At 41.4% G+C, this 27,936-nt stretch overlaps 1 protein-coding gene across 1 annotated transcript in view; it reads left to right on the forward strand.

Moving 5' to 3' along the window:
* slc49a4 (solute carrier family 49 member 4) overlaps positions 1-24,578 on the forward strand; it is a 59,742-nt gene extending 35,164 nt beyond the window's left edge. The window contains exons 7-9 of the mRNA XM_037686785.1: positions 8,983-9,110; positions 13,853-14,035; positions 24,305-24,578. Of these exons, the coding sequence (XP_037542713.1) occupies positions 8,983-9,110; positions 13,853-14,035; positions 24,305-24,420 (427 nt within the window). The 3' untranslated portion in view covers positions 24,421-24,578. The remainder of the gene's footprint in view (positions 1-8,982; positions 9,111-13,852; positions 14,036-24,304) is intronic.
* Positions 24,579-27,936: the final 3,358 nt, after the last annotated feature.

Genomic DNA, 27,936 nt, shown 5'->3' on the forward strand with positions numbered 1-27,936 from the left:
TCAGCAGCAACATGAAACAGATCAGCAGCAACATGAAACAGATCAGCAGCAACATGATATGGTTTTTCACAGTGATTATTCTGGTTAGAGATTCATGAGTCTAACAGCCTCAGGGTAGAAGCTGTTCCTCAGTCTAGTGGTTCTACACTTAATGCTCCTTAACCTCCTTCCTGAGGGGAGTGGGGCAAAAAGTGTGTGTGCTGGGTGAGTGGGGTCCTTCATGATGCAGGTGGCCCTCTTCCTGCATCTGGAGGTGTAGATGTCTGTGATGGTGGGGAGGCTGATTCCAACAGATTTCTGTGCAGCCTTCACCACTCTCTGCAAAGCTTTTCTTTCTGCAGCTGCGCAGCCTCCTACGTGCTGCCTATCCAGACAAAAAAGCCCTGCATCTTTTTTTTTTTACAGTGAAAGAGCTCTTTTCTTGGTGCATTAATACATTCAGTGCATGTACCTGGCACTATGAAAACTACTATTTATAACACCATTAGGGTCTGAGAAATTCCACATAAAGAGACGTGTAGGCTCCACTTGAACTAAAAGAATCTCTTTCTTTTGTTTCCATCTTGTCATCTACTGACTTTTAATACAGTGCAAGATCAGAGTCTATCGTGACAGTGCCACAGAGAGAGTGGAAGTGATGCTAATGAGACCTCCACATCCTCCCTGCTGGTTGATAAGAGTCGCACTGTGAGGGCAAATTGTTGAGTCTGCAAAAGCAAAGGGATTCATTCATGCTCAGACGGATATGTGCTTGTTGCCGGCCGATGTGCAATCAGCACTTCCAAGCAGGCCCACTGCTTTCTTTAGGTTGTAATCAAGCAAATGAGCCAATAACTCCCAATGCTAATCAATGAAGCTGTTTGCTGCACAAGAAGAAAGTATATGTAAACAGTACCGATGAATTGTGACGTAGATTACACCGCCTCAGTCTGTGCAGGGATTGATTGTTTTATCCTTCATGCAACAGTTCATAGTCAGATGAAAATTGGTTTTAACAATTGTTCCACACATCATCAAAGTTTGGGGTTGAACTTAAATGATAGATACTAGATGGATACGTAGATAGATAAATACCTTTGTAACTTTTTTAAGTGTTGGTTGTAATCATTCATCACTGTTTTCCATAAATCAAGCCATTGTTGACCAGACATCAAGTTGATAAATGTATTATGCCTGTAGAATTGTACTTACCAGGCAAGTAATTATTTCTGTTATTGTAATGAAGCGCTGTGGTACGAGTCGAATCAGTAGTGTCTACACTACAGATTTATGTCAGTCCATGCTTCTACTCCAAACGGTAAAAATGAGTTAAAACAAAAAAAGCTTTGGAAAAGAAAAGGTTATTTTTGTTTACTGCCACACATTCCTGGCCTCCGTTTGAGCCCACATACATCAAATTCCTAATTCACTCGTCTAAAGGCCAACTTTTCACATTTATCTTTTGAGGAGAATGGCTTTGAAAAGCTCTGATTTTGGATGTGAAGAATGCCTGGAAGTGGAAAAGCCATCCGTATTTAAGAAGTTCAAAGCTTTATGTTACTATTTAACTTAACTATTAAGTAAATCTTTTACTGGGTATTTGTGACTATGCACAAAATGAATAAAGTGGGTGAATTGCTGTAATACGGCTGCAGGGTGTGTTCTTGCATAACAGGAAGCTTTTATTCTCATTATGCATTTCCAGTTACCAGGCCAATTGTGATATAAAGGCTTTAGATGCAATCAGACACTCTTGGGTTATTTCTCCTTACAATAGCTCAAACCAAAGAAACTACCGGTACAGTATTTTCTTCAATATATTCCCCATCCTGGTTCTTAAACTGAATTCTGCCATTGTTCTAAATCTATATAGTTTTATTAACTTACATATTAGTTAAAAGCAAGTGGTGATAAAATGTCTTTGTTCCTCGTTTCATACACGAAACCATCCATCCGTCCGTCCATCCTCTTTACCCGCTTTTTCCTTTTCGGATCACGGAGTTCATTGGTGCCCATATCCAGCAGTCACTGTGCGAGAGGCGGGGGACCGGTAGACACCTGGACAGGTCTCCAGTCCATCACAGAGACACATAGAGACAAACGAGACAAGCAACCACTCATCCACACCTAGGGACAATAGGGCGGCTGAGTGGTTAGAGCAGTCGTCCTCCAGTGCAAGAGTTGGGGGTTCTAATCCACCAGCAGTCAAATACCGAAGTGTCCCTGGGCAAGACACTAAACCCCTCATTGCCTTCGATGTGTGTCCCATTGGTGTATGAATGTGAAAAAGCACTGGTTAGTGTCTTTAGAATGATTTGTTCAATTAGTTTTGTAGAGATCTAGTATAGAGCTGTATGAATGGGTAAATGAGGCCCAGATTGTTGTAAAGAGCTTTGAGTGGCTTGATTATAGAAAGCACTATACAAGTACAGTCCATTTACCATTACAATTTAGAGTTACCATCAGTGTAACATGCATGTTTTTGGTCTGTGGGAGGAAACTGGAGTACCCGGAGAAAACCCTCGCAGAACAGAGAGAACATGCAAACTGCATCCAGAAGGGTCTTGGACCGAGATTTGAACTGGCAACCTTCTTGCTACAAATAAAGATGACTTGACTTGACTTGACTTGCTGAGAGACAACAGCTCTATCAACTGGGCCACCGTGCTACCCATTTTTTTTATAAAACATTTCTGTAAAATGGCTCAGACCAACCCATCTTTGTTCTGCCTCCAGCTGTTCAAAATTAGTCGATGGAGTTGACCCAAGTGGATGGGCAGAGGGAAGTCTGGGCCTCCCTACTTAGGCTACTACCCCCGCGACCCGACCCCGGATAAGCAGAAGAAAATGCATGGATGGAGCTGGCCATGTTTAAAACATAACGTGACTTTTCAGAAATGAAGCAAGCGTCATAAAACCAAAAGAGGAATGTTGCACAATGAAGCGTAACATTAAATGCATCACATATGTCTGTCTTATATCATTTTCAAAGCATGCAAATTAACTCTGTTAAGTAATTTTCCTTGTGGTTCACTAATTTTTCAAACCAAATACAAAGTTCCTTTGACTCATCATTTATCTTCCCTTGTTATTCAATCTGTTATTTAATTTCACAACTGGATGGTCACACAGACCATACGTCTTTAATTTATCACAGTTTTGAACCACAGCGCTGGCTTACCTTTACTCATGTCGACTGTTTCGACTCTGTTACTACCTCTTTGCACGTCACAAAGGCGCATCGGGGACCCCTCTGCCACTTCATACAGAAATCATACAGAGGCATCGAAGCCCTGGCTTGAGGTGTTTTATGAAAGAGCTGTAACAGATCAGCATAAATGTTGAGACGTTACTTATTTTATACCACCAGCTGTTTCTCTTATTTTACCTAAGGAAACAGAAATTAAACACGTAAAATATGAGCTTTATACTTCTACAATTCCAATGTTGCAGAAGTAATTGGCATTAATTATTTGCCTATCAAGCCCTAGCTTTTCATCGTGGAAGCAAATGACTAACGTTTTTACTGGTCAGAAGCTGATTGGTTTACAGTAGTATACTAATTTTTACCAAGTGAAGAAAGTGAAAGGAACAAACAAGCTTCACTCGTTATCTTCCCATTACAAACCCCAGGAGAAGTTTAGGCTGCGAGTAAAAAGGAGTTGGCAGAAAACCGAAACAGATCATTTTCCTTCACATCACGGAGGTCTGAGCTACGCAGAAAACTGCAGATTGATGAGATGAGATGGGGCAAACGCAAATGAAGATCAGCTCCTACTTAATTCGTTTTGCCTGTAAACAGGGACAATCTGTGATTGCATGTTGGTCATCACTTCATACCGTCTCCACCGCATGTCCCTTGGTGAAAATGCAGACAGGCCCAAATGATTATATCATGCTAATGGGGATATTTCATCATTCCCTGCAGGCACTAGAAAGCAGAAAATGCAATCTGAGTCAAGATTACTCAGATGATCCTGTCTTTATGGTCTATCAATTTTGTTAGAGGAGTGGAAAAGATTGACTTTTAATTTTGACATTACCTCATGAGACAAAATAGCCTTCTTTACTCAATGATTGGTATAACAGATTGTTGAAATTCCATTATCTGGGACATGTAAACCATTATGGCAAACTGCTTTTATGATTCATATGTATGCCAAATGGTATAACGACTCAAGAAAATGCCAATCATCGTTATAATATAGCAAAATCATTCAACATGCTATCTGCGATCACAATTTGCAGTTTGCAACATTTATTATTTCAATCAGTGCGCTATGGGATACATTTTCATCTTTCGGTTTTCCATGATCTACTGTGCTCAAGGTCTGTAGGCTCTTTCATAAATCAGTCCAGCAAAAAGTACGCACAGACCAGTCCACCTTTATCTCCATGTGGCGGTTCATAATCACAGATGACACCGGCCACTTCCTGCACAAACATGAGCTTTTAGAAATGAAGCTGAAGACCTGTTCTAACCTGCGCCGCTCGGTGCGGCTACATGTTGGAGTAGCTGTTACATTCATTCTGATATTGCTTTTGAAAACTCTTTCCTGGATGTAAGTCCTTTTTTTTTTTGATTGATTATTTCCTCTGGGATCGGATGCTGTGCAGCTGGAAGGATTTTTACTGAAAACTTTTTACTTTTGAACATTTGTTATGATGCGCAACTATAAAAACACTGACCAACAAAGTGAAGTCAGGTCCTCTGGACGGTTTCTTTGTTTTTTTTAAATGTTTCGTCTTTCATCCAAAAGACTTCATCAGTCCGAGGAGCCACAACAAACTCAGTCCCACAAGTAGCACCATCACATAGTGGGCCAACCAGTTTGATGGTGACAAGATGGTTTCTGGAGTCTGCGCTCTCCTCTGTTGGCTCGTCTGAGACGGCCATAGCCAAAGTGGTTTCAAGCATCAAAGTTCATGCTCAACAATCCCAATTTAAAAAATCCAACAAGGTCAAGTCAGGTCGTCTGAACGGTTTCTTTTTTTGTTGTTGAAACCTTTCGTCTTCAGGCTTCATCAGTCTGAGGAGCCACAACAAACTCAGTCCCTCAGTCCGTAACAACACAGTGACAGCAGGCAATAATTAAAAAAGCAGCATATTAGCAAAACCAACTTATTAAAATAAAACTTGGCCTATAAAGGTATTAAAACTTAGGCCAAACAATATGTAACAGCATTAGCAATTTTTCTAAACTGCTTTGATTTCCTATCATTCAAAGTGCAGCGAGCAATTAAATTAATGCAGCATACAATTTAGTTGATTGAATCTTTTTCTTTTATTCTGCACATACAGCTGCCATTGTGCTCCAACCCTCACTGGGGTCACTCCTTATCTCTGCACCAGTAGATGACCTGGACATGACGAGAGACATTTAAGTCTTGGTGCTGAAGCCATCTTGTTATATTTGCATTAAGTTAGGCGCATGGCGCTCTTGCCTTTGGATCTGAACAAGATGTAAAGCATGTACACAAGCTAATATGCTGTTTGTAATTATTAGCAAATTGCTTTACACTAAGTGTGCTGCCATGAGTGTCAGCGTAGACCCAGTTTTGACATGGGAATGTTAATGCTTTGTCATCATATCATTGTTATCCCAATTTGATCATGAATGTATGATAATCACAGCCTAATTATCATAAAAATTATAATGTTTTTCTATTTTTGTCAAGCTCTTCTGTTTATATAATCTTATTATCTTAATATAATCTCATATATTATAATCTCTTATTATAATCTTATTATAAATTTCTTATGTTTATATAATCTCGCTGCACTTTGGTGCAATGATAATAAAGCTTATTCTGATTCTTGTGCCAAAGAATGGGACACTAAATATGTACTAAAATCTATACTGATGTTTGTGATAATGTTTTAAGCAGAACTGACAATATAACTCACTGTTGTGTTCAGTTATTTTGAGACTAGAAGTGGCACATGGAAATAAAGTATCAAGTTTTGGACTAAACATGCCATAAATAGAGTAGAACTTAATCCTAGCTTTTGTCAGTTTAAACATGAACAATCTAATAATTTGATATTTTTATTCAGCTTGTTTTTTTTTTTGTAAGGAAATTGTTTCAGAAGCATTAGACTGATCACTGATATTTCAAAAAATGTGACACATTTATCAATCAGTGACCAAACTCTTTATCAAATGTAACATGGAGACCAGAAGGACTTAAAAATCTAAGCTACTTATTTTGCATAAAATATCAAATTGGAGTTTTACAGTAGGATGGCCTGTGATCCTCTCTGCAAAGAGTTGAGGGCTTTGCTGAGTGCTGCTTTTGTCCATCTCTGGCACCAGAAGTGGTTGAGGGGTCGTGGACGTGAGCCAGTCTGTGGCAGATGGGTGATGCAGATTTTAGGAGTGTGCTTCCAGGCAAAGAAGTTAAATCCATGTGTTTTGGCAAGCCTTGCAACCAGAAGTATTCAGTTCAAATCATCAGAATGAAACGTCTTTCTGGTTATGTGCTGAAGCCACAGTGACCTAAGATCTTTCAGAAGCTTCTGCTTGCAGAGATCAAGTGTCAGGCTGTGGAAGGCAGCTTGTGACATTTCTAGAGAAGTGTCCAATTCTCATTGGAAAAGTATCAGTGGAGCTCAGTTTAGATGTTCTCATGATCCATCCATGACTTTTTTAAAATAACAGAACTTCAACACCTACCCAAACATATCAACCGTTTTTTGGCCTATGTTGTAAAGTGAAGAGGGGCGATTGGAAATACAATACAATACAACTTTATTTATAAGGCACCTTCAAAACAACACAGTTGGCCAAAGTGCTGTACAGGAACACACACAAGCAAAAAAAACTATAACATCAACTGAAACTGTAAAAGTAATGAACTGTTAAAATCATAAAACAGCAAACAGTTAAAACAATAAAACCAACATTTCAAGCTGAGTTAAAAGCCAAAGAGAAAAATATGTCTTCAGAGAAGATTTTAAAACAGGAAGTGATGTCAGAGGCAGCTCGTTCCACAGTTTAGGGGCAGCGACTGAGAACGCTCGGTCACCTCTCAGCCTCCTGTCGGTTTTTGGAACGACCAGCAGCAGCTGATCTGCTGACCTGAGAGAGCGTGAAGGAACGTACAGCTGGAGCAGGTCAGACAGATACTGTGGGGTGAGACCATGAAGACATTTGAAAACAAATAAAAGAACCTTAAATTAATCCAGAAACAAACTGGGAGCCAGTGTAGTGATTCTAAAACAGGGGTGATGTTTTCTGGTTCCAGTTAAAAGATGAGCAGCAGCATTCTGAACCAGCTGAAGTCGAGTCAGTAACGTCTGTCTCAGACCCATGTGAAGTGAATTACAGTAGTCCAGACGAGTTGTGAAGAAAGCATGGATTAAAATCTCAAAATGATGTGAGAGAAATGGTTTGACCGTGGCCAATTATCTCTAGTGATGGAAAACTTGACTTGATGACTGATTTAGTCAGTGCATCGAGTTTAAAATCATTGTGCAGCCTCACACCCAGGTTAGTTGCTGTCTCAGTCAGATGTTGTGTTAAAGGACCCAGACCAGCATGGACTTTGGAACCATCACTGGGCTTAAACAACAGGACCTCGGTCTTTTGCTCATTAAAATGTAAAAAATATATGACAAAAAATATATGACATTCATGCCCTGACTTCTTCCATACATTCCAGGAGTTGGTTCACGTAGTACTGTTTTATCTTGTTTTAATGGAACATAAATGTGGCCGTCATCAGCATAAAAATGCAAAGTAACACCATGTTTCTGGAGAATATATCCCAGAGGGAGTAAATAAAGGGAAAACAGAAGGGGGCCAAGTATAGGTCCCTGAGGTACTCCACAAATACCCTCAGTCCGTCCATCAGTGCCTTGTGTTGTGAGCATAACTTGGAAAATAAGTCATTTATAAACTTCAGAGTTTGTGTGTTGCTGCATCTATGCATAAGAAAGGTCACTATATCGAAAATTGGGTTGCCACTTCATAATCCAAGATGACCACTGCCGTGTGTGTGGGTAAACAAACAACCCCTATCATTTGATGAAACTAAGCTTTTAGTTTGTATATTGCCTAAAAATATAGTTTCTTTACACGATTGAGGTGGCACTTGACCACACCCTGGTTCTGCCATTGCACCTGGTCATGGATAAAATTGCACCATCCACTCGCCAGGATCCGTCACTCTGCCTTGGACAAGAGAAAAACAAAATGAACAACAAACAAACAAAAAACGACCTCTGTTTTTCTCCACACTGTAACTCCTACCCACTTGAATATCTTGCACCAAAAACATTTAGGTTTACCTGCATTCCCTGCCCTATTCCAGTCCAGAAAAACGCTCATCTCGAAAATGACAAACATTAACTATTCAAATTAAATCCCTCAGTGGCGGGGGCCTTGGCACACCACTTTTTAGTCTTGCATTAAGTTAGTTGTCAAATTCGTCTCTTCTTCCTCAAGCATGTCATGTGTGAGCAACATATCAAAAGTAATTAGGGTCTGTCTTTGCTACAGCTTCTGTAGCTTCATCTAATCTTTCTCAAGCATACATATATGTACCCAGAGGAGAAGGGTGGAACTAATGAACTAGGAAAGTTTAGAAAGGGCTGAAAGAGAAACCACAGAACTCCGTAAGCTCTTTTGAAATGGCCCAGTGGCTTGTCTTCCTCAGATTTATACACAACATGTATCTCAAGTCTGCCTGCTTAGCCTGTATGACAAATTGAATCAACACTATGCCTCGTGTCTGCTTGTATAATGAGAAGTAGAACTGACACATTCAGAAATAAGTGGGAGACGGAAATGATCTAGCCTTTCCTTGAAAGAGTGCATATCCTCAGTAATATATTATGACACAAGCCACGGAAGAAACAGAATGTGAAAAATTGCCTTTCTGCTCATTGTGAGTAGGATGGGTCTTGTTTCTGAAGCAGCTGTCTTCACTCACTTCAGTTATCTTATCTGCTGGTATTTTTTTAAACTTTCCCCTCCCACTCCTTTTACTCCTACTCAGATTTGCAGACTCGATCCGTGGGATGCTGAAGCTGATCCTAGTGCTGATGTTGGCAGGAGCCTCGCTTTCCTCTACCTGGTTCACCCTCACCTGTCTGAGCAGCTTTACCCACCTCCCATCCACTTCTGGTAGGTCCACATCAGCACCACTTTCAACGCCTCCCTCAAACACATCGAAGCTCAGAGTCATAGTTTCCTATTTATAGTTTTTGCGTTATTGTAGAAGTTGGAGTGCATAGTTAAGAATGTGGGGAGTAAAAGAAAGCCTGCTGTCACAGACTGTGCTGCACATTTGATACATATTCAGCAGAGACTATCTATCAGTAGATGTCAGTGATAAACCCATTAGTGGATATACCATTCTCTCCCTATGCCAACTAATATTCATATCAGCAAATATTTCTGAGCCTTTGCTTCCAGTCATGACTATCCATCATTTCCCCTACCCCTGGGATGGCTTTCTTTTTCTACCTCGTGTCCTTTAATCCCAGACATTGGCAGTCTGAAGCAGCAAAACCCCGACCGTGTTTGTCCGTCTGGCATCTCACCTCAGAGGGTGGTGAGGCACTGCAATAAAATTAGCCAAAAGTCCTTATTATTCCAGTGTGACCTGCTCAGTAGCGATATATGCTCACACACAAAAATAACAATATAAATAATAATATGTATTCTGTGGCCAGACAAGTTACAAGTAGTTCTAGTAGAGCGGATACTAGAAAAAGCTCTTGTCTGGCTATCTTGTAAACTTTTCTTTTGACCGTTGCTGCCACCTTTTTGTCACAAATCATTCCTCTTGGTTTTTTGTATTATAATGCATCGAATCTCAATGAGTTGAATCAAACTTATGTTCAGTTGCAAAGACGTAATTGTTTTCTGCGGTATTGTTCTTGCTGCCTACATACCTTTAATGGATCGAAACATTGGCAGTGTATCAAGATGTGCATCATGTAGGAGCAGACCCAACCTTCATGTCCCCATTTCCTCTATGTGGGAGGCCTTAGCTATTTCTAAACCTCAAAAATAGAAACCTCAAATTAATTTGTATGTTTTTATATAAAGCATAAAGCCACTGAAGTTCTGAAGTAGCGTTTTTTGATCGATGAAACTAGACAGAAATAAAAATATGGTAAGTTTGGTAAATGGAGTGGGTAATTATCATACATTAATCAAATTTAAAGTATTACCTGCAAAACACAGTATGTAGTTTGGTAATATGAGCATGCAGTGAAAATTAACTGTAGATTTGATTATAAAAAAGCTTTAAAGTTCTCTAAAGCATGTGAGATATTCTGTCTGTTTACATTCAGCCAAACACATTAACGATAATTGACCATGCCGACAGAAAATTACTCAAAGGCTAGTGTGGACAAAGCCCAGGGGTTGCTGAAGGTAATGAAGTGGATTATTTTTCGATGACCAAACCAGTCACCTGATTCCCAACTAAATAAGCAGCAGCGGTCCACAAACAAACAACATCTGAAGCCAGCTGCTGTAAAGTCCTGGTGAAGAATCTCACTGGAGGGAACCCATTCATCTGTGATGTTTAATGGATTTCAGACTTTGATAAAACTTACATGTCTTTGGACAGTGGGGGAAATACAAGAGTACGCAGAAAAAACAAACCCAGGCACAGAAAGACCATCAGAACCAAGACTGAACTTGCTGTTAGACAGCAGCTTAGTGGATGAGTGGATGGTGATGATTATGTAACGAAGATTAGCTAATCAAGAGTCCCAAACTCTCTTCTAGTTCTTATTTAACATTTTCACCCAGCCCACATTAATTACAGTAAAAAAAAACATCCACTTCTCTTCAAAGCACTGAGGCAAATTCTGTGTTCCCTAGAGATTATTACAAATCTGTTTCCTTTGAGGATCCTCCTCTTATCTTTTTGGAAGGTGTGATGTCTTCTTTAATTTTCTGATATGAGAAGAAAAGGTGTTTGATGTAAAGTAAATGCTAAACTGAACGAAGACGTGCAGGGGAGACGGCTGCTTTTGATGACTGCCTGGCAGGGCCTGGGTTTCCAGTCACAGGTAGGCAGGAATGCGATGGTCCTTGGGGGCGCTGTGATTAAAGGAACGAGCGGTCTACTGTGGCAGACTTTGTACCATTCTGCTAATGTATAGGAGAAAGATGCTTTGGGGTTGATGGCTCTGCACATGCACTTATTACACCTCAACATATTTATCTGCGTGTGCATGCACAAGCTGTTGGGACCCTGCTAACTTGCACATACCCGTACTTGTATTTGTGCTATTTTGGGATCAACATCACCACAGTCTTTAACTCTAGGGTTTACACTTTCTACACTCCATCCTAATTAAAGTTTCTCACAAAACCCAGAAACACATTTATGATGGTTAAATTCATCCATCCTTACATCCTTCCATTATCTTTACCCACTTTTTCCTTTTCGGGTTCTCTTGACCTCTTCAAGGGTCGCCACAGCGAGTCAACCTTCTCTATGTCACTCTGTCTTCTGTGTCCTTTGTCCTCACTCCAACTACCTCCATGTCCTCTCTAACTGCATCCAGATGGGGGCCAAGATGGTGTAGGGGCAGGGCAGCCGACTCGGGACCCGAAGGTCCTGGGTTTGATCCCCGGTCATTGCACATCTTGTGGTGTCTCAGAGCAAGAAACCCAATTTGAATTGCTCCCCCAGGCAGCTTACATAGCTGCCCACTGCTCCACCTGGGTGTATACCAGGTGCGATGGGTTAAATGCAGAGAGACAATTTCGTCTTTGTACAATGATGACAACACATAGCACTTGAATTATTATTATAATACCTCCTCTTTGTCTTTTTCCTGGCAGCTGCATTTCTAACATCCTTTTACCAATATACCCACCCACTGTCCCTTCTCTGGACATGTCCAAACCACTGTCCCTCCTCTGGACATGTCCAAACCATCTCAGTGTGTCCTCTCTAACTTTATCTCCCAGTTGTTCAACTTGTGCTGTACCTCTGATGATCTCATTCCTGATCTTCTCCATCCTTGTCTCCTAAGGAGAACCTCAACATCTTCGTTTCTGCCACTTCCAGTTCTGTCTCCTGTCTTTTTGTCCATGTCTCTGTCTCCAGACCATACAACATAGCTGGTCTCACCACTGTCTTGTAAACGTTTCCTTTGACCTTTGCTGACACCCTTTTGTCACAAATCACTCCTGAACCTTTTCTCCATCACTCCATCCTGCCTGGACTCTCTTCTTCTCCTCTTTACCACACTCCCCATGTTCCTGGACAGTGGACCCCAAGTCCTTGAAGTCCTGCACCTTTGTGACCTCTGCTCCTTGTAGCCTCACTGTTCCACCTCCTCCCTCTCATTCACACACATGGACTCTGTCTTACTACGGCTGACTTTCATTCCTCTTCTTTCAAGTGCATACCTCCACGTCTTCAAGTTCTCTTCCACCTGTTCCCTGTTCTCACCACAGATCACAATGTCGTCTGCAAACATCATCGTCCATGGGGATTCCTGCTTGACCTCATCTGATAGTCGGTCCATCACCAGAGCGAATAAGAAGGGGCTCAGAGCCGATCCTTGATGCACTCCCACCTCCACCTTGAAGCTGTCTGTCCCCCCTACAGCACATTTCACCACTGTCCTGCTGTCCTCATACATGCACTGTCCTTTTGGGTCGCGGGTGTCACTGGTGCCCATATCCAGCCATCATTGTGTGAGGGGCGTGGGACACCCTGGACAGGTCTCCCGTTCATCACAGAGACAAATGGAAATTGGAAGAAACCACATAGCTCTTCGTTATTTTGAATTAAAATTTACGACATCTGTTCCCCCAGTTGAACCCATATATGCAGAGAAAATAAGGCAGCCCAAACGTTAACATTCTCATCATGCACACCGACCAAACAAGACGAGCTGTTTGCAATACGGACACCTGTGCATTATTGCAGGGGACTAAGAAATTCCATTTTATTACACAGTCAAATCCATGAAATAAGATTACCTTAATGCAGAGTGTGCACGCAAATGAAAACCAGTAATATATTGTAGGAGAAACTGAACCTGAATTGTTGTGCCAATGCAATCAAAATGTTTTATTTATTTATTCAGTTTTATTTTTGTAACACCAAGCCAGACTGCTGCAGATAGTTTGGCCTCTTGGAGAGTTAGCAATAGGGCTGAATATCAAAACCCACAACTGATTCCAGTATTTTTAATTATGTCCGGTGTTACTGAATTCCTGTGTTTCTTTTGGTATTATTATATATTATATTATATTATACATTATATAAACATTGTGTTCCAAGTTTTAAAGGCTTTTGCAGAAAATGTTTTTTCTGATTTAAAAAAAGATTCAAACAGAAAAAAAAAAAAATCTCGTTACAAAGGAATGTGCTGTTTGCTCACATCCTCCATTGCTGCGAGCGCTTTCTGCCTCAAAGCAATTATTTCTGAAACAGAGCTTATGAAACAAGAGCATCATAATTATACAGGCAGCCAGAAAAACACATTTCAAGTGACACAGCTGACAAATTAAACTAATCATTTTACACTGCAGAAAAGAAGAAAAGGTGATGGTGGAATTGGGTTGGAACGACGGCCATTTACTGTCAAAACACCTACAGTATTTTGGCTTCGTTTCTGCTGAATTGTTACCCCGAGGGCTGCCTTTCAAAATGGAATGTTGTTTCAGGATGAGGGGCTGTTATAAATCTGTGCTCTGGTAAAAAATGGTAGTGTGGAAGTCTGTCGAAGGTTGGATAAATCACTGCGGGTCCTTAAACTTGACCTCGGTGCTATATTTTTAAAAGAATAGTCACGTGGGATTTGGTCATCTTGTTGCATTAAAGCTCTAAATTACAGTTTTCTAAATGGGCCCACGGTTTGTTGTACTTTTCTCCTCAGCCATCTTGTACACTTCCTGCATCCTGGTTGGTATTTTTATCAACAGCAGCGTGCCGATATTCTTTGAGCTCTTCATTGAGACCGTGTACCCGGTCCCTGAAGGCATCACCTGTGGGGTTGTCACCTTCCTGGGAAACCTGGCCACTGGTCTGCTCCTCTTCTTCCTCACCTTTTACTGCACAGGTAAGACTTATACTTTGCAACCCTTTTAAAAGCTTCTTAATTGCGTTTAAATAAACTTGTTTACTGAATTTGCTTTGTTTTTTGGAAAAACCACTGCTTCAACAGGTTTTTATTGTTTTGCTGGTGTTGTTGTGAGTTTATAGAGTAAGAGCTGCAATATTTTTGTATCATTTTGAAGGTTTCTATTACCCTGGACGTCTATATTACCACAATAAGCAACAGGCTTCATTGTTTAAAAAAACAATTTAAGCCTTGCAGATGCTGCAAATAAAACATGGACAGAAGGGAAATTAGGTTCCAATGGCATTCCACAGTGTCGACACAAAGACTGAGGAACTCTATTGTAATTTACCGTCTGCTTTATCTCTGAGCTGGCTGTAAAGCGTGGTTGGATGTGGTGATTCAGGCGCGCAGCAGTGGGTACGGCCGGCGTTCTGCTTCTCGTCTGCCTCGCAGCCTCAGCATGGAAACAGAAAATTATATTTAAGTGAGCTCCGTCGCAGATGTAAGCAGCTGCCTGTGTGTTTGCACGTGTATATATAAGACTGTGTGTGAGTGCGTGGTGATCTTTGGGTATAGAGCTTTGGTTTCCCAACATCAAAGCTCCAACCAGTAGCTCAGATGTATCTATCGTCTGTCACACACGTTCTCTTCCTGTTTGTTTGAGGGAATAAGATATATATTTTCAGACTGTCATAAATATTCATGAACTTCATATTCATCCTCCTTCGACAAGTTTCTGCTCTTGCGCTGAGGCTTCCATCAGCCACTGCCTGACTTGTGTGTTGGAGTTCTGAGTCTGCGGTCATTTTTCAAACGCAGGTGGAGGCGAGCGTTGTTTTTCACCTGTGTGAAACCCTCAGGACCCGCCAACAAGCACAACAGTCAGAAAAGGAAACTAGGTTGCTTTGAGGCTCAAAGCGGGTCTCAATTATTTACTGGAGATGTGTCACAAAGTTCAAAAGATTAAAGTTCATAATAAGGAAATAATCTAATTATGGGTTAATCTGTGGAAGCATTTGATTTGCATGGGTGTGATATCATGGCATTTCAGTTACCTTTTTTGTTTCTCTAAATTGCAAATGTTTGAAATGCAAGTTGGGCGGCACGGTGGAGCAGATGGTAGAGCTGCTGCCTCTCAGCTAGAAGGTTGCCAGTTCAAATCCCGACCCAGGACCTTTCTGGGTGGAGTTTGCATGTTCTCTCCGTGCATGCGTGAGTTTTCTCCAGGTTCTCCAGTTTCCTCCCACAGACCAAAAACATGCATGTTAGACTGATTGGTAACTCTGAATTGTCCCTAGGAGAGAGAGAGAGAGTGAATGGTTGTTTGTCTCGTTTGTCTCTATGTGTCCCTGTGATGGACTGGAGACCTGTCCAGGGTGTCCTCGCCTCGCGCACATTGACAGCTGGATATGGGCACCAGTGACCCCCATAACTCGAGAAGGAAGAAGCAGGTACTGTAAAGATAATGGATGGATGGATGGATGGATGGAACGAACGAACGAAGTTGCATAGCTCAGTTTTGACTAGAGTCCATATCAGCAGTGAAAGGATGGTGATGGCAGGCTACAGTCTGGACAGGTCACCCAGTCCATCAGGGAGACAAACATCTATGCGCTCTCATTCCATAAAGGTAGTTCCAAAAATCACCAGTTAATCTGCCATTTTGAGACTGCAAGGAAACCGAAGTAGCCAGAGAAAAGCCACACGTTCTGTACAAGCAGAGAACATGAAAACTTCACATCAAAAGACCCTAATGGAGCTGCAGCATGCTGTCCAGAACAACAGGTTTCCAACTCCTTCTTTGTTGAAAGCAGAAAAAAAAATTATTAACTGAACTGTAGTTTCTTCAAGAGTATGTTTTAAATTTACCTGCTGTTTTCCCAGGTGCCCTATCCAATGAAAACCCACAAATATAAGTATTTAACTGGGAGGATGTGATGCCATTAAAGCAGAGATCTGCTGATTTATGAACACGGACCTTCATCTTCTACTGCTTATCTCTAGTTAGGTTGTGGATGCAACACGTCCAGTTGAGAAACCCAGACATCCCTCTCGCAACAATTTCCAGACCCTCCTGGAGGACCCTGAGGCCTTCCCAGGCCAGAGAAGATACACAATCCCTCCAGCAAGTTCTGAGTCTTTCCCGGGGCCTCCTACCAGTGAGTTGTGCCCGGAAAACCTCTAAAGGGAGGTGTCCAGGAGGCATCCTAGTCAGATGTCTGAACCACCTTAACTGACTCCTTTCGATGTGGAGGAGCAGCGGCTCTACTCTGAGCTCCCCCCGGTTGATGGAGCTCCTCACCCTCTCTCATAAGGCTGAGCCCGGCCACCCTGCGGAGGAAGCTCATTTTATTCGCTTGTATCCAGGATCTCGTTTTTTCGGTCATGACCCAAACTACATGACCACAGATGAGGGTTGGAACGTAGACAGACCAGTAAATTCAGAGCTTTGCTTTTCAACTCAGCTGTTTCCTCCAGAGCCCGGCTGGTTTATTGGTAGGGCCGATAATTTAGGCACATGTAGACGTATGAATGACTGTTTAAATAATGAACAGGGAAGGGTGTTTCTTTGTTTAATTTATATTTACATAACACACTTAATAACTTTATGGTGAATAATGGAGGATAGAAAATGTGAACGCACATAAGGAAGACTGTTTTTATGACCACCACTTGGAAACCTACTGTGGGACTACGTATAGCATGGCTCTGATTAGCTTAGCTTCATGGTTGCTAACAGCCGTGTTAAATAAACAAACCCTACTCCAATTGCTGTTTTCTTGGATCCTTGGGGGTGGACAAAGCTAAAAATTCTTCAGTCAGTATATCCGTTATCGGCGGTCACGTTCCTCCCAATATCGGTACACGCAATAGCCAAAAATTCCATATCAGTCAGGCACTAGTTTCCTCATCATAACGGACCAAAGCAACACCGTCATTACTGAGAATGAGGCCCTGATCAATCCATTCATCTACCTTCCATTCCATCCTACCATCACTCAGGAGCAAGTCGCCCAGATACTTAAACTCCTCCACCTGAGGAAAAGACTAGGAGAGGGGTGAGCCAACTGCTCACCCCTCTGTCCCTCCCCTCATGCTGCACAGTTTGGGCTCTGGAACCAAAGCCCTGAACACAAACCTGCCATTTAATTTTATCAACGATTAAATTAACCTCTCAAAGAGCAGTGCTAACTAGCTTTGGGTCCCAAACAGGCAGCTATAGAAATAATCAGTTGGTTTACTAATAAAAAAAGTGTAGTTTGTTTTTTAAACAAGTACAGTTGGTCATAAAAAATTACAATAAATCTGCGCAGCAGACATCAAGGTGTCGACAGTATTTCAGCGGAGCCGTTTGACTTGGGGATGTTGGTTTGGACTGCTGGGCTGGACTAAATAAACTCATTGTGATTATGTTCTTGTATTAGGAAGAATAGAGCCAGTCATAGAATAAGAAATGCACATGCACTGTATTTTTAACAGGAGTATAAAGGTTAGAGATACTTGAGGCATGTAATGTTTTCTTGACTTCTCACAGTCAAATAGTTTGAAGTCAAATTAAACACAAGCGAAGCTGTTTCACACTTGGAATCCAGATGCAAGTCGTGTTTTTTCTGAGTAATCTGAATTTTTAAAATGTCAGAATAGTAATAAATCATAGAAGAGACAAAAAAAAGATCAGGTGTGTATCGATGTGCTGCAGGCCAACACATTCAGAAGAGCAGAAATGATAAAGAATACATGATGCATCCTCTGCTCAGTCCCGCTCTCTGCTGTGCTGAAAGATGGACTGAACCGTGCGGCTCAAGGCGTCTGATTGTGTTTGTTTGGTGGATGTGCATTCATGGGTTTGTGTGGATGCCGGCGTGTTTATGGGTAACTGAGAGGGATGAGATGGATCCTGACAAACTCGGCAACAGATAAGGAAGAGATCAGAAACAAAAGGTGGAGGCTCTTGTTGCTTTAGTTTTTACTTCCCACCATGAAGTTGATAAACAGAGAATGATGCATCAAAGTTTTCTGGTTTGAGACGTCTTCATGCTGCAGGTTGAGCACAGTGAGCCTCCTGATAACTACTGCTTCTCTGAGTCTTTGCCTGCCATCTACTTGCACAACGTCTGCTAACGTTGGTTGAATTTGCCACGATAATACGTGTTAGCAGATCAGGACTTTAGTGTAACTTGCATAATGTGCAGTGTTTTTGAACTTGGATGTTTTTGCACAAATGTCCTTTTATTAACTACAAATTCTATGGTGAAACTCAAAAAGCATCCCCGTGGTGGTTGAAGTCCATTTGCTTCCCAGAAACACTTGGCAATATTTCAAAACATCTGCAGCTGTGACAGACGGTGCACAAAAGGACATCGCTATCAATTTACTATATTCAAGAAAATTTAATGTAAAACAGAACTGAAGTTTGACAGAAGGGCTCGGCTTAGTCGGAACTTGTTCACACACACGTTGAGTTTTTTGTTATGAGGTTTTAGTTGATGTTAACTTCAAATACCCACCTTTTTATAAACCTTATTGTTTTTATGTACAACTCAGTGTTTGTGTCATAATTCTGCAGGAAGCAAGTTTTAATTTGGAAAATGAAGTTTTTCATTTGAACATGTGTCGCCAGTGTTTTGCAAAGTTTATAACTTTTATTTGGTCTGTAAAACAATGTTCTGTTTGGCAACAAAAAAGTCCTCTCCATCATTTATTAACTTGATTTTCTAAATCCCCTTTGGACTATTCAAGTGGGCTGGCTCATTATTACAATGCCCTCCTTGCTGTTGGTACCATTATGAATCCAGCAAATAATATTCAGACTTGGAAACTGATACATTTTGCATGAGCATCATCGTTTTAAAACCCTTTGACTTGTAATATTGAAAATTGGCAACAGCCTTTAAATATATATATTTTTCCTTTTTCTAGTTTAGCATCCATTTTTAGGGTTTTCCCTTTGGCTGCATGCTGCCTCGTTAAGCGTTTAGAATTATGACTCATAGTTTCTGAGAGCAGGAAGGCGTATATAAATACACCTCCTTGTCTGTTTTAATGTGTGAGAGACCGCTGGTCTCGGATCATAAAGCTCAAACTGGCCTCTTGACTTTCTCGTATTTGAAAAATTCCAAAAGTCCCTGAACCATGTGAGTCAAAGGCATGAATGAAGCCTTCAGGCCGGATATTTGTCGCTCTTTCCCGATTTTCATCTGTTGTGTGTTTGTCATTTAGCGTGGAGCGCAGGGTGGAATACAAAGCAGAGGGGTATTGTGAAGCACAAGTGCCTGTGGAGGAAGATGAGAAGCGGGTGGAAGGGTGGTGTTGAGTTTTCCACTGAGCAAAGCCTAGTCAGTCTTCCTGCGTGGCGGAGAAGCACAAATTATTCAGCACTGAGAAATAATTGCAGCACTTCTTTAGTCCCTTGACTTTTTATTTTTCATTTCTGCTAAAGTTTCCATTCTTTTCTGAAGTTTAAATGCCTTTTGCAGAGTAACTTTTTCAAACTTCCCTAAAGACTGCGGAGGTGTTTAAAAAACACAAACAAACCACCGTTCACTGTAGAGTTCAGTCATTCCTGAGAGAATGAAAACCTTTTTCATTTGCTGTACTTTTACTGTGGGAGTGACTCACAAGGAGGCAGCAGTGGTGGTGGTGGTGGGGGAAGGAGTTATGAGCAGTCGGGCTACTGGTAATTTACTTCTTAGATACTTCTTAACCTAGATTTAGTAAGAGTTCCACATACGTCACAGTATGCACTCATCGGCAAACTATTATACAGCAAAACAGCAATCAAGTAACGGCCTGGACAAGCAAAGGCCTTGTCTAACATTTGACCTTGATTTATGACCTTGACTTTGGAGCTGGAGCGATAAAACATGCATGCGACACTTCATCTAGTGATGATGAATACGTGTACAAAGTTTTGTTAATTTATGTTGAGCAAATTGGAAAATATGGGCTGGTCAAGAGAAAGTTTACAGGCGTGTGTAAACCATACCATCGTATCTAACAAAGGGAGTCAGGTCCTCTGGACGGTTTAAAAAAAATAAACAAGAAAAAATACAATTAAAACTTGTTGAAACGTTTCGTCTTTTATCCAAAAGACTTCGTCAATCCAAGAAGCTATAATAAACTCAGTCTTATAAACTGCACCTTCTCATAGTGGATCAACCAGTTGGTTGTTGACATGGGAGATGGTGATGATGGGAGACTGTGATGAAGTGAAGATTCAACCAGAACTTTGGCTTTTCTACATATGTGAATGTTTCTGTAAAGTGCCCTGAGACAACGTTGTTGTGAATTGGCGCTGTATACATAAACTGAATAGAATTGACATCCAGACCATGATAAAGGACCATCAGCCCAACAATTCATCATTAGTCCCTGATGGCCGCTTGCTATTCACAGAGGGACTGTAAACGGACTGTACTTGTATATCACCTTTCTATCTTATCGAGACACTCAAAGCACTTTACGCTGCAATCTGTGCCCTCATTTACCCATTCATACAGCACTCTACTAGATCTCTACAAAGACTAATCATAGTTTTATCACATTCATACACTGATGGGACACATCGGAGGCACTTGGTGTCTTGCCCAGGAACACTTCAGCATGTGACTGCTGGTGGAATCAAACCCCCAACTCTTACATTGGAGGACGACTGCTCTAACAACTCAGCCACAGCCGCCCACAGAGGACTGAGTGATACTAGCAATAACAACATTGTAAGAGATGGACAGTTGGACATGGAGGCTCCGCCCCTGTTTAATGATGGATGGGTTCTTTTCATAAAGATGGCTTCCTTCACAACTAACTTCACTAAGTCGGGTCCAGAGGACCAGACTTAACTTTGTTAGATTTTTCTACCTGGATTATTGTGCATGCATCAGGATATCTCATAATAGACGGGTGTATAAAACCGTTAAAAAAATGGCCAAGTTTGGGACTTGGAGTTGGCTTGACCTCAGCCCGTTGTAACAAAGGTAAAGTCATATTAGCATCCGTAATGCTAACATGAGGTCAGCTAAGAATCCTGAAGGCCACAGGAAGCCCGGGGACGTGTTCCCATGTTGATCTGTGGCAGCTTTCTGTTGACCATGGCAGACCCTTTATTGGGCCGCAGTGTTCATGTTCCCGTTGGTCTTCTGAACGAGATCCTTCACGCACTTGAACGTTGTTGCTGTTCACGTCATCTCTGATGTTTTTCGTCTGCAGCTGTCCCATTCACCACTTACAGGTAAAACGTGAACGATCTCTTTAGGAGACTTCTTATACTGACGTTATCGACCTGTTGTTAGAGAACCTCATTCTACCAGGTGATTTATGTACTTATTAACTCTGCTTCATACGGAGTTTCCAGTATTTTAGTGTCTTTGTTCTGTTTCACTTGTTTCACCTATATTTTAGCGTTTTTGATTAATTTAGGATGCTTACATTTACCGGTACATTTTGAATTTGTGATGACAAACGTGCTGTTTTTAGATGTAATATGTGCAAGTTGTTTTAAAGGAAATATGTGTTTTTTCACAAGTTTGCATGGTATTTACATTTTAAAGGCTTGGTTTGGAGAGAAAACAGAAATTCAGTACCAAAGGCCTCTTGTGTACCCTGTCTTCAGAGCTGTTTTCTTTCAGCTGATGTCTTTAGTGGAATGTAAGAGCAGACACAAATTTAGTCTTCTGCATGGTTACTGAGTTTGTGTTTGTTAAATCATGCTTTGGGATCTTGCATTGGACGGATTAGTCATGTGGTTAACAGAAAAACTCACAACTTACCGATTGCTCTCAGGTTTTAGTTTAGAACGTAAATACATGGGTCCTCTCAGACATAGAACTCATTTCATGCCTTACATAAGTCACTCTCTCTTTGTTTCTTCTTTTGAGAACATTTGTTCATACTTTCTTCTTCCTTAACATCATCTTAGCTGTTCAGCCAAACTGTGTCCTTAGAGACCTGACTGGGGCAATGTCCATGTATCCCACATTCCCTGGCTAACTCTCTTCAACCTTTCAGCTGTACATTAGCATTCCTCCAATTTTAAATGGACAAGTGGTCAAGAAAGTGAAACACGGTTAGATAAGAAATGCATTTTTGATAAATACATGCCATTACCCTACCTCAGTGCTGGGCCTTCTGCTGTCCAGCTCATGCACTCCTGATTAATCAGGCGTCTTGACTTCTCTTGGTAGATTCCCACATCAAATCCCTTACTCTCTTTTCCTCCTAAAAAGAAACCCTGCGTCACCTCCCTTTTGCCCTAGTTTATCCTTGCCTTCAACTTTGCACCTTTTGCCCCATGGTTTGTTTTTCTTTGAAAAGTAGAAGTTCAGACAAACAGTCAACCTTTTATTTTATGCACTGATGTGTTCAATATGAAAGCTTGCAGTGAATTGTGACACAGCGTCCTGGCATATGTCCCCTGTCCCCTGCTGTGTCTTATGACCTGATTTCTCTATATTTAGTCTGGGTTGCATTTATGAGCTGATCAACAGCCTCTGTCCTGGCCAAGATGATTTCCCCTCCAAGCAGGGCAGCTTCTCGCTCGACGCTTTTGACACGCAGTTGTGGCGTTACTGCATCTGTGCAAACGTATGTGGGGAAGATGTGAGCGAGCGCATCCATAGGGGTGTTTGTATCGTGGTGCAGAGTTAAGATGCAGACGGTTCAGTGATGGTGCGAGGTTCCCATCTGCCCTCCAGATTCAGCGTTAGCACAGACTGCAAGAGCACCGCTCCTGTGGTTAATGGAGCCTGAATGAAGCTTGGAAAATAGAATGCCTCATTCTGCACCATGTTTAGGTTCAAGTGTAGGTCAATGATAAGATGGAACGCAGCCAATAACATTGAATTATTCAGGATGATTCAGAAAAACAGCAAAGACTGCATGAGACATGTCAGGAATTCTCATTGATTATTTGTTAAAGCTGGCGATAAATCTTTCTCTATCACTTCCTATCGACTCTCATTGGGTTTTTGTTCTTGTGTTGATGATTTCGGTACTAAGAACCAATAGTTAGTAGTATATTGTAGTTTGTTAGTCAACACAGTTGAACTTGCCGTTTATTCCCTGCTCTGGTTTAGTTGTGATGTCTGAAACATCCATGATCTTAATGTATTTGTACTTGAAGATCTAGCATGTATCTTCCTTCCATCCATCATCCCATGAATCCATCCATCCATCATTTCATCCATCACTACATCCATTTTCTTTACCCACTTCTTCCTTTTTAAGTGGTTGTCACTGGTGCCCATGTCCAGCGGGCACTGCGAGAGGCTGGGGGACACCTTGGACAGGTCTTCAGTCCATCACAGGGACACATAGAGAAATGACACAAACAACCATTCACTCCCTCACTGACACCTAGGGACAATTTAGAGTTACCAATCAGCCTAACATGCATGTTTTTGGTCTGTGGGACAAAACCGGAGTACCCGGAGAAAACCCACACATGCACGGAGAGAAACTCCACCCAGAAAGGCCCCCCGTCGAGGATTAGAGCCGGCAACCTTCTTGCTGAGAGGAAATACCTCTACCAACTGTGCCACCATGCCACCTAGCATGCACCTTGTTGACCTTGCTGTCATGATGCCAGCTCCAAGGTCAAGGTTACAAATCAAGATCAAATGTTGTACAAAGTTTTTGCATGACCGGGCCATAACTTCTGATCTGCTCAAGATAATTTAGCAAAAGTTTATGTATATTTGTACACTACACAGCATGTCGTGTATTCTTTTCATCATGCCAGCACTAAGGTCAAGGTCAATTGTTACAATTGGTGGCCGAGATGGTGTAAAGTTAGGGCAGCAGACTTGGGATCAGAAAGTCGTGGTTCGACGCCCCCCCATGCCAACATGTCACAGTGTCTCTGAGCAAGACACCTATTCCCTAATTGCTACCCGGGCACCATTAACTTCACACAGACTCTCCCACTGGTACATTTTCATCTTTAAATCACTTCCTGGTCTGCTGCCTTCCTACATCTCCTCCTACATGTCTCTGCGTGAGTGCAGCTACAGCGTGCGCTCTCAGGACATCATTACCTGCAGTGTTCCCTCAGTGAGGACTGAACTAGACAAAAGGACCTCAAGGCTCAATGGATATATATATGAATTTATGATGTATGTATAATAGGTCTTTTCTTATCCGGGTCATAACCGTATGTTTGGCGATGTGTGTATAATGTAACATGTGCAGTACTCCTGTAAATTATGTGCTGATAACAACGGCAGACAAAATCTAACCTTTACACCTTTTCCCCTGTCCTCCTTTATCCAGATGTGTCATGGCTGAACTGGTGTGTGACCGGCTCCTGTCTCTTCAGCCTTGTCCTCATCCTCTTCTTCAGGGAGTCCTACGATCGTCTCTACCTGGACGTCTTTGTCTCTGTGTGAGACAGAAGAGAAAAAAATCTTTGAAGTTCTTGCTGTAGCACGAGGAGGAGGGAAAAGTGGAGTTGAAAAGCGACTGGGAAGCTTTTGCTCTTTGTAAGGTGTAATATTTTAGGACGTGTACATACTGGTTACCGTAGAGATGATAACTTATTGTTTAGCCACAGAGAAGAACCAAGACTGGTTCTTGATTTTTACTCAGGAGGTCAACTCTAGGTCCAATAATGGTTTAATTCATCTCATTTTCTTTTTTAAATAATTATTTGTTTGTTTGTAAACAAACTTTTGTGAACAATTTATGGTCCTTAAACGGATCCAAGGTGGACAGACTGTTTACAGACGTTAAGGTCTTCTCTTTATTGTTTTAACTTCTTTCTCCCACTTGTCTCATGTCTCAAGAGACGGGACAATTCCTCCAAATGCACAAAAGGGACTTCACACTGGCTTACTACCATAAAGCTTCAGCCCCTTACAGAGAAGTAAAAGGTGATAAATGGACATGTCCATCAGCCCATGAGCGGGCCCAGCTGTGCTGAGTTGGGTTCAAAACGAGGGACTCTCGTGTTTTACTGCCGCTTCAAACTGCGGCTGTGACTCATTGCGGAGGATTAACTGGCCTGACGCCGTTAAGTGGCCTGTGATATTACCTGTCTTTGAGAGGCAGGTACTTGGATTATGTTTTATCATCTTCTCAAAATGAATATTATGCACAAATTACCCACCAGATTGATGATTGCCAGCCAAAGACGTGAACTGTGACCACACACACCTGCTCTTTTCATTTAGAAGAAGCAAAGTCGTTCATCCTTTTCAATTTTCAGACGTAGTTACAACTCATAATGTTTGATTTCAGGAGATTTACCTTTTAATCTGCTGTTACTTTTTGTGCTTTTATCCCCCCACCACCACCACCACCACCTGTTTGCCAGTATTTGTTGACGGAGTCTCGACACTAACGCAGTTAACAGCCAAAAATTGCCATATTTTATTACAGTTTTAAACTGTTTTGTTGCACAGGCACAGAATTACCTCGTGTTGTAATTCCTGAGCCCTTTCTCGAAAACACCAGCAGGTTTCTGACAGTCCACTCGCTCAACTCCACGGGATCCACGATTAGTCGTAACAATGGATTTTATTTGAGAAATATTTATTTTAGATGTAAAAACAATAGACATATTTTAGGCTGTTTAGTTTTTATAAATTTAAATAAAATATTGCCGCACGGATGTCGCCATGTTGTTTACGCTGCAATGCATTCTGGGTAAATGATGTATGCTAGGTCCTGTAGTGCTAGCCCCGTCCACACTTTAACCATTTTGCACTATTTTCTATACTTTCAAAACTTAACCTAATATAAAATATACAGACTTCACAGTTTTAACCATATTGATTCATATTCGGTAAATCTTTAACACAATTTCAAAACCTGTGCAAGTCTGCACAAAAACTCTTCTGAACTGTAATTTATAAACCATAAATTGTATCATTTAGAACTGGCCCCAGGTGATGTGTCTTATCTGGACTCTCTTCAACCTGTTAAAAAGACAAATTACATTAAGTTTGTTGTATAACTTGTCTATAAGTTTTTGTATAATATGAGATAAAACTTACATTTGAGCTGCAGCTCATCAGAGCTTCTCCCACTTTATTCTGTCATGGTGAAGTTGTGGCGCTGCTTTATCGCTAAAGGCCACGTGAAGGAGCAACGTATGTTGGGTCCAGCGTATTAAAAATAAACCTAAACCCCTCGCCTTCCTCTGAGCTGTCTGCTCATAAATCTTTTGTGATACAGCAGGAGATGGAGTGGGAAATCCTCGCAGCCGTGCTTGGGAAATTAGCTGGAAGTTTGTTTCGCTGGTCGGCTGCTTCGCTTTCATCTACCTTCTGCGCATTTGTCGTATTTTTAAAATACAGTACCTCATTTTTATTTTACACTTCTTGCAAACAACTGTGTTCTTGTCAAACTCTGTCTTCCACAGAACGTAGGATCTAAAATGACTTCATACTAACTTTTAACAACAAAGGAGCGGGTTGAATCATGCTGCATGCTTGCGGTCTCCATTCAGATAAAGGGAGCTGCTTAACTAGCTTGCTGTACGGTGGCCTACAAGGCCAAATTCTGCAGTGGTCGAGTGGACACGTAATGCGATATGCAGTACGCCCGGGAGTAGTAGCGGAAAAAATAAAACTTAAAAAACGCATTTTAAAATCGATTTATGGGTCTTTAGAATCGATTCAGAATCGTCAGGACTAAGAATCTAGATTCTTTAATTAATCTATTTTTTTCCTGCGCCCCTGGTAATGTTAGCCGTCCTGTGCTTACTGTGTAGATTCCAGTACAGAACGAACCTAACCGCGTCATCAACCCAGCATGCATAGCGCAGGTAAAAAAAAAAATGGCGACCTCCATGGGTGAAAAATAGAACAAAACATATAACGTTTTTGAAGTTATTATGAGTTTTTACATATCACAAACAATAATTTTTAAGTTAATGGGAAAATTTCAACATATTCAGGCCAACATGTTCAACTAATCAAAGCCTTAACAGGAATTTGACTGACGACACTAAAGTTGTGACAAAAACAGCTTTGCATCTATGAAGAAGTGCACAACAGCAGATGTGTCACTTTGAGGTTTTCTGTTCATGTTCAGTGTTTTTGTTCTCGTCATGCACGCGTGCTCCAAGAAGCGTTCTTCTGTATTTCCTCAGGAGATAAAGGCGGTTGTGTAATTTGTTCCAGGTGCTTGTTTTGTGTTGTTTTCTCCTTGTATAGAAAGGGTTGTCTGTTACCTTTGGATGTGTTGCCTTAATCAACCAGTGCAGTGCATTGAGCCTCCCTTTCCTCCACACTGTGAATATTTGTATGTTTTTGTAAGAAGTCGTGTTCTCCGGTTCTTTTGGTCACTCTGTGACATCCTGAGTTGTTCGTTTGACTTGTGTTCTGTAAAAAAAGAACAAACATTGCTGTCGCTCATTTCCAGCACCTTATTAAAATTAACATTTTACTAATTACAACGCCGTTCATTTTTTTATGATTAGATTGAGCTTGGTTAAAATGTATTTTTCAGTGTTCTCAGAACGTCACGGGGTTTCCTTTGTTGAAGAGTGTTTCTCAGTGTTTTTAATCCAGTACAGAATGTGATCATTTCAAACTGACAAACTACTTTAGCCTTAACTCAGTCCGTCATCCATCCATCCATTTATTTACTTCTCTGCCACGGGTCCGTAGTTTGATCGTGGAGGCACCAGGTCCAAGAGAGAAACTCCAACATCCCTTTCCTCAGTGTCACTTTCCAGATCCTTCTGAAGGACCTCAAGGTGTTCCCAATCCAAGGTGGATAAACTTGTAATCCCTACAGAGAGTTCTGTAGGTTCTTCTCCCAGGAAGGCATGCCCTGAAAACCTACAGAGGGAGGCATCCCAGAGGCGTCCTAATCAAATACCCAAACCACCTCAACGGTGTGCAGGACCAGTGGCTCTACTCTAAGCTTCTCTGGAGTAGAGCACTAATTTATTC

Source organism: Nematolebias whitei, chromosome 13, assembly GCF_014905685.2.
Source record: "Nematolebias whitei isolate Nwh7 chromosome 13, NemWhi1, whole genome shotgun sequence".
Lineage (NCBI taxonomy): Eukaryota > Metazoa > Chordata > Actinopteri > Cyprinodontiformes > Rivulidae > Nematolebias > Nematolebias whitei.